This window comes from Salvia splendens, chromosome 5 (assembly GCF_004379255.2).
Source record: "Salvia splendens isolate huo1 chromosome 5, SspV2, whole genome shotgun sequence".
Taxonomy (NCBI): domain Eukaryota; kingdom Viridiplantae; phylum Streptophyta; class Magnoliopsida; order Lamiales; family Lamiaceae; genus Salvia; species Salvia splendens.
The window spans coordinates 26,696,674-26,703,774 of record NC_056036.1 but is presented as its reverse complement, the minus strand read 5'-3'; the positions used below and the strand labels follow the sequence as shown (position 1 = coordinate 26,703,774).

General features: G+C 43.2%; 2 protein-coding genes across 3 annotated transcripts; one reads left to right on the top strand and one right to left on the bottom strand.

Moving 5' to 3' along the window:
* The first annotated feature begins 612 nt into the window (after positions 1-612).
* On the top strand, positions 613-6,351 carry LOC121805224 (eukaryotic translation initiation factor 4B3-like). Of its 2 annotated transcripts, none has more exons than XM_042205020.1 (2): positions 613-1,837; positions 5,888-6,351. In XM_042205020.1, exons 1-2 carry the CDS (start codon positions 708-710, stop codon positions 5,925-5,927), a joined length of 1,170 nt encoding a protein of 389 aa, XP_042060954.1. In that variant the 5' UTR covers positions 613-707; the 3' UTR covers positions 5,928-6,351. The 2 variants fall into 2 exon arrangements, with proteins under 2 accessions (XP_042060954.1, XP_042060953.1); XM_042205019.1 differs by lacking the exon at positions 5,888-6,351 and adding an exon at positions 2,740-2,951 and having other exon boundaries at positions 614-1,837.
* LOC121805225 lies at positions 5,100-6,086 on the bottom strand. Its single transcript, XM_042205021.1, has 2 exons — positions 5,888-6,086; positions 5,100-5,806 (listed from the first exon to the last, which is right to left on the bottom strand). The coding sequence occupies exons 1-2, from the start codon at positions 6,084-6,086 to the stop codon at positions 5,100-5,102; spliced, it is 906 nt and encodes a 301-aa protein (XP_042060955.1).
* Positions 6,352-7,101: the final 750 nt, after the last annotated feature.

Sequence of the window (7,101 nt, the reverse complement as noted above, 5' to 3'; positions counted from 1 at the left end):
CGCCAACGTACGAGGTGGGGTACCTCACGATGAAGAAGCCCTCCTCCAAGCACATGCCGACATGCGTCAGACGAAGGCTCATATTCGACTCCAAAAGGATTTAATTGAAGAGTTGTGGGCGCGAAGGATTGGAAGACATTAGTTTTTATTTAAATTTAAGTAATTTTTTTAAATATATTTTTTTTAAATTATTGTACTTTTTGAAATTTTAATAGTATTATTCAATTTTCCTGTATTTATCTCGTAAATTAAATTCCGTATGTTGCTACAATTGTAAATTAAATTTATATAATTGTTATTAGTGATGTGGATAGGCTATGTGAGAGCTATTTGATTTCCAGTTGCATTTCCAGATGATGTGACAGGAGGATTTTAGTGCTGGATAATGTGGCAGTGGAAAGACTATGTGAGGGCTATGGGAGGTCCTAGACCATCGTGAATGCTCTTATAAATCCCCAACTCCAAAGCTACACCTAATCTCGGCCGTGCATTGCATTTACAAATCCCATTCGGATACGAATTCTTCAGTTTAAACGGATTACAGCCGTACGATCAAATCTCCAAAACCTACGTGTCATGTTTATAATTGATTGGCCTTGGCTTGCAATAGACGCAAATATCCCCACAAAACCTGTCGCCACACACACTAACGCACCTATCAAAACACACAGAAATAAACCGTAGAGAGAAATTGAGAAGCAGCAATCATGGCGGCGACGGTGAAGACGGCGTGGGCGAAGCCAGGCGCGTGGGCTCTGGACGCGGAGGAGAACGAGACGGAGCTCCTCCAGCAACAGAAGGAAGATACGGCCGCCGCGACGACCAATGGCCACTCCGAGACGGCGGATTTCCCGTCTCTGGCGGCGGCAAAGACTAAGAAGAAGAAGAAGCAGGTTCTGTCGCTCCAGGAATTCACGACCTACAGCGCGGCTAAGCCCGCGGCGTTCCAGGCGAAGGGATTGACGACCGACGAGCTGATGGCTCTCCCAACCGGTCCACGCGAGCGAACGGCGGAGGAGCTCGATCGGAACATGCTAGGAGGGGGATTCAGATCCTATGGCGGCGGGATGAGGGATGAGCAGCCGCGGCGCCAGGGGAGCTTCAATCGAGAGTCGAATCATGAATTGGCGCCGTCTAGGGCTGATGAGACTGATAATTGGGCGACGGGGAAGAGGTCTCCTGCTAGTAGTGGGTTTGAGAGGAGGGATAGAGGGGAAAGAGGGGGTTTCTTCGCCGATTCGCAATCGCGAGCGGACGAGTTTGATAATTGGGCGTCGAATAAGAGTTTTGCCCCTTCTGAGCCTAGGAGGTATGAACGAAGGGGAAGCTTTGGATTGGAATCAAACAACGGCGGCGCGGATTCAGGAAGTTGGGTGAAGAGAAGAGGAGAGGAAGGGACGAGGATGGGCGGCGCATTCGAAAGTTTGAGGGAGAGGAGAGGGGGTCCGGAAGGGGCGCATTCATCAGAGAGCTGGGGCAGAAGACGAGAGGATATGAGTGCTGGTTGTAGGCCTAGATTGAATTTACAGCCTAGAACACTGCCGGTGATTGAGATTGCTTCTCCAGAGAAGCCTAAGGCCGAGATTGCTGTTACCGTGAGGCCAAAAGGGAGCAATCCATTTGGTGAGGCAAGGCCGAGAGAGGAAGTGTTGAAGGAGAAGGGCCAAGATTGGAAGGAGATTGACGAAAAGCTCGAGTCTACCAAGATTAAGGAGGTGGTTTCTGATGGACCGGATCCTCCTAGGAAGAACTTTTGGGGTGGGAGAGAGATGCGGCAGGAAGAGAAGACTGAGAGGGCTTGGAGAAAGCCAGAATCTGCTGATTCCTACCCCCAGAGGTCCGTGAATTAGGCTATAAAACTACACGAGTTATCGAGAATTTTGAAATTTTTTTGACATGCTTGAATTTTTTGAATGCTTTGCTTCTTGTGATATTTGGATTGGATAATTGTGCACACAAGTGTTATGAGTTTTATGTTGTTGGTAATCTCAGTATCTCCCTATGTTCTGAAGAACTCTTTAAGCTTTAATGAATGATATATCTAGTTGTGAATTACACTACTTATGGTATTCTAGATTTTCTTTCTAGTTAAAGTATCTTTGTAGTTTTAGTATCACCTGAACTGCATGTAGTTTTATTGCACACTGTGCATCTGTACAGATGATATGCACATATATTTCCTGAATTTGTAAGTTAGCTGTGGAGCTTTTGGTGGGTTGATGCACACTGGCCAGGTCTACATCTACAAAAACTCGGATAGTTAACCAAGCCCTCTAATTGTGGCTAGTTTCTACTGCATTCCTGGCTTTGGGGGATTTCCAGTGACTGTAAAATGTGACTATTTTCTCTTTAAATTTGGATTATGTTGACAAGATATATTCTGTAATTCATTAGTTGGCTTTTGCGCAAAATTTTTCTGCTGGGTTCGACTTTCTTGTTTTATAATTTTGGATGATAATGAAGAGAAAATCATCTAAGTTTTAAATAAAATTGATTTCGAGAGTCACTTTGGTGAAAATAGCTACTGTGCAATACGTAGTACTCCTTGTTGCCACCCTTTACTTGTCGGGATTAAAGGATGAGATATTCGCATGAGCTATTGTGAAATATGGATAGGACTATGGAAACGTGATTCAGTTTTAGGTATTTGTCTTGTTTGTTTCTACATATCTTTAACTTCCCTGAATATTTTGTAATTGATGCCATCACTGACCTTTCCTACACTTGTTTATCTTGAAGTACTGATGAGTCTACCAACGGGCATGCTGAGAAATCCGAAAATGGACACATTGAAAAGGCTGAAGGGGGAGAGGCACAGGCCTGACGCTAAGGGAGTGTGGGCTTTGTGAAAACAGAACAGAATAGGAGTATTGATGTTGCTTAAAAATGCATCTGCTGAGCTGATAGATTTTTGTTTCATAATTATTTTTTTTCTGTTTTGCATCGCACAATATATACTCCCTCCGTCCAGCAATAGGAGTCCCGTTTTTCCGTTTTGGGACGTCCGGGAATAGGAGTCCCGGTTCTACTTACCATATTTAGATAAATAAATCACCCTCCCTCAATTCATAATTTACCAAAAATGCCATTAAAAAAACACCCCCCCATACACCAATTATTGTCGGCACTCTCTCAATTACACTCTCAGTCTCTCGATTTCCTTCTCTCACTCTCTCACTCACAATCGCGTTCCACTCTCTTCCTCCGTGGAAACCCTAATCCACGCCTCATCTTCCTCCTCCAAATAACCGCCTCCTCATCTTCCTCATTCGACCGTCCATGGATAATGCACCCTCTCCACCCCGATCCCCCATCTATGGGTTGGATTCGGTCGGAAATTGCATCCAACTTCCACGTTGGCCTCGTCCGAATCCGGCGCCGGAGTGGACGTTCGACCCGTCGGAAGGGTCGATCCCGACGCCAATTGCGACCCACCTGTCGCCTATCCCTACTTACTCGTGGGAGGCGGATGATTCGATGTCTACGGTTGTTCCTGAAACTCCGACGGTCGACATACCTCCCTGGACCGAGTCCCAGCCCCCAATGTACCTTGAAACCCCAGATCTGGAAGGTATGCCGTCGATGGTGGGTGGTTCCACCGTGGTCCCTGGCACGCCGGATCCCATGCTCGAATCTGAGCTTATTGTCCCTGATACGCCGGATCCCATGCTCGAATCTGAGCTTATTGTCCCTGATACGCCGGGTTACGAGAGTCCGGACTCCAATTTGGTCCCTGAAGCTCCGCGAGTGAAGAGACGGAGACGACCTGTTGAGGAAGAGGAGTGGTTCAAGGAGATCCTCCTGATTCTCTTACCCGGCATGAAAGATCTCATCTAACATGGTGAGTTGTGTAAGAATCACCCCCTGGCTAGGGTTTGGAGATTCTGTAGTCGGCTGTATTTAGGGTTCTTTTGTTGGTGGCTGTATTTAGGGTTCTTTTGTTATGCTTTCGACTCCTATATGATGAAATATGTGATGTTTGTCTGATTACCCTACTGCTATATGGTGCATTGTTGTTATACATGCTGGAATTTGTTGTTTGTTGCTCCTGTGGTGTTGGGCTATCTTTGGGGTTCCTATTGTGTGTGAAATAGCCACCCCTTGATATGGTTTGGAGGCTTTTCACAATGCCTATGATGACATTTTTCTGAGGTGGTTTCATGTTGCTGAATTGTTGCCTAAGTTGATGGAATATGTTGTTGGCTGCTGCATTCTGTGTTGGGATATGTTTGTGATTCCTGTTGTGTGTGAAATAGCCACCCCATGATATGGTTTGGAGGCTTTTCACAATGCCTATGATGACATTTTTCTGAGGTGGTTTCATGTTGCTGAATTGTTGCCTAAGTTGATGGAATATGTGTTGGTTACTGCATTCTGTGTTGGACTATGTTTGTGGTTGGTTGTTGATGTGCTCTGTAAAAGCCACCCCTTGATCAGGTTTGGAGGCTTTTTGACACTGCCCTATGATGAAATTTTTCTGAGGGAGCCATTAGATTATCCTGAACATGTGCATTACATCTGGTTTGCACTATGTATGTATACCAAAAACCAAAAACATCAAACCCTAACCCAAAAAACATAGGGGCTGACCAACACACCAAAAAAATCAGACTACCCTATTCCATACACATCACCTATGCTGACCTAGATGCCAAATGCACTTGAAAGAGGGCCAATATCATACATTGACCCAACATTATTCTCTGGCATTTGCAAGTAGTGCAACACATCTCTCACAACATCCTCATCCACTTCCAGCACATTGGGGAGTCCCCCATTTCTATGCAGTCTGTCCTTGTTGATATGTGGGACCTTGTATCCATTTCCACCTCTGCAGTGTAGGATTTCAGTGAGGCAAGCCTGCAAGCTTAGGAAAACTTTGTTGAGAGTTTGTGGTGACAGTTCTGTAAATGAGCTACACACATTCCCCACTAGTTCATCCACAGTCTTGCATGGTTTCTCATGCTGCAGTGACTGAATTGCTCTAAAAAATCCCAGGTCTAAGATGTTAGTATCAGGAGAATTAGGTGGTTGACAAATCAGTTGGATGTCAAATCCATCTGATTTGGCAACAGCCTGAAACTCTGGATCCATGGCAGTTATGTGTGGGGTTGCATTATCTTGCTGAATGTAGATGTCTTTACTTGCCCCAACAGGCCACTTGGCCTTAATTGCAGGTATGATCTGGCATAAAAAACAACAACATAGCTACATGATGATCTTTTTTGAATAATTAAGGTCTGATAGCAAGGAAAAAAGTTGATTACCTTGTGGATAAGGCAGTCCCTCATCACTGCCTTTGTGACTGAATTGATGGCTTTGGTTTCCATGGTCCCTCTTGCTCTGTTTTTTGACTTCCTCTGAGCTGGGAGTACTTCAGTGAAGGGGAATATTCCAACCTTACCATCATAAGTTGCCTGCCCATTGGCATCAAACTGTGGTCTACTGACAGCACACATAAACATCACTTTGGTGATGTATCTCTTGGATTTGCATGACCTATATGGCTCATCCTCATCCGGCAAAAGGTAGTACCTGTCTGAAACCTTGGTCATATAGAACCATTTTTCATCTATATGCACTACATTGTGCATGCCTTGAAACTGCACTCCACCTTGAGTTATCTGTGGCTGAAGTTGGCTAAGACTCCATCTAGCTCTTGCTATCTTATTCATATTGGTGAGGGCAGGTTTGATTGCATTTGTATGTGGCCGTAGTTTACCTTGCTTCACCCACTGACCTAATGTGCTCTTACTCACATTCAATTTTACTGCCATTTTTCTCAGGGAAGATCTTTCAAGAGTAGATAAGTTTCTAACTTTATCTTGATCAAGCTCTAATCTATCTACATGATGGTATCCTCTAACCTTTCCTTCCATCATTGCAGGTTCTCCCCTTTGCATTTGCTCCTTGGCTGCCTTCCATAGCCTATAGACTGTCTTCCTACTGATGCTATGAGTTTCTGCTGCCTCCATTACAGCCCCTCTTGCTAGTACTCCATCATGGCTGTGCTTGAGTAGAAACTGCACCACATTATTCTTTATGTTGCTGCTCAAGTACATGGTTTGCCTCTGCCCAATATCCATCCCGATGATGAAATTTTTCTGAGGGAGCCGAATTTACTTCATTGTTGGGAGTTTTTTTGGCAGAATTTCAGATTTGTGGTTGTTGGAGTTGTCTTAAATGAATGTAGTTGAGGCATTTATAGCAGCATAGGATTTGTACAGGTTGGAACTCAAATTTCCCTCAAAAACTTTGTAGAGGGAACTTTGAAAAATTCACTTCCCCCCTTGTATTTTGAGGTGATTTCACCTGACTTTGTTCAATTATGTATGGAAGGCATTTTTTTTATGTTGAGTGTTCTTATTAAATTTAGTTTCCCATTAATTGTGACTTTTTTTTTGCAGCCTGAAATTAAATTCAGGTTACATAAAATTAAATGTGCAGCATATTGTATGACATTAAATGTACAGCCTCATATGCAAAACGTTGCTGCATTGTTCAAGGGAAAAAAATGGCAGCATGTTGTATGCAACACACCAAAAAAGAGTTTAAAACAATTAAAGTGGGTCACAAATTCAACTATCACACACCATTTATTACACACTCCAACAACTTTCTTAAAACCCGTGCCCAGGAGAATTGGGACTCCTATTGCTGGACGGAGGGAGTAGCACATTTTTGGGAGAGAATTATTGCGTGGAATAGTGTTATAGCCTCTCTGGCTTGTTTGCACTTGTCGACTATAGGTTATCAGATACTTTTTTTATTTATTTGTGGGAAATACGATTGATTATTCGTTCGGCCACCAAATTGTTTGTTAATATTCCATTGATTTGAAGCTTTTAGGGCATTATGCTGCCAATTGTTGCAGAAGGAATTGGTGTGACTCGAGCATAAAAGTAATTCTGCGTCCGTCTCAATAAAAATGAAACATTTAGTTTTCAGCATGAGATTTTGTGTAGGGATGTTTTGTTAATTAATAAAGAGAGAGTAAAGTAAGAGAGAGATAAAATTAGAAATGATATTGTTTACATTTTAGAAAATATTTCATTTTTAAAGAAATAACTCCAAAGGGAAAACATTTAATTTTTAATAGAA

Excerpts from the sequence above, each read along its gene's own strand:
- LOC121805224 (XM_042205019.1), top strand. The coding sequence starts at position 708 with ATGGCGGCGACGGTGAAGACGGCGTGGGCGAAGCCAGGCGCGTGGGCT. Across the intron at positions 1,838-2,739 it reads GCTGATTCCTACCCCCAGAG|TACTGATGAGTCTACCAACG; the intron begins GTCCGTGAATTA and ends TTTATCTTGAAG.
- LOC121805225 (XM_042205021.1), bottom strand. The coding sequence starts at position 6,086 with ATGGATATTGGGCAGAGGCAAACCATGTACTTGAGCAGCAACATAAAG. Across the intron at positions 5,807-5,887 it reads GCAAATGCAAAGGGGAGAAC|CTACTCTTGAAAGATCTTCC; the intron begins CTGCAATGATGG and ends TTAGAAACTTAT.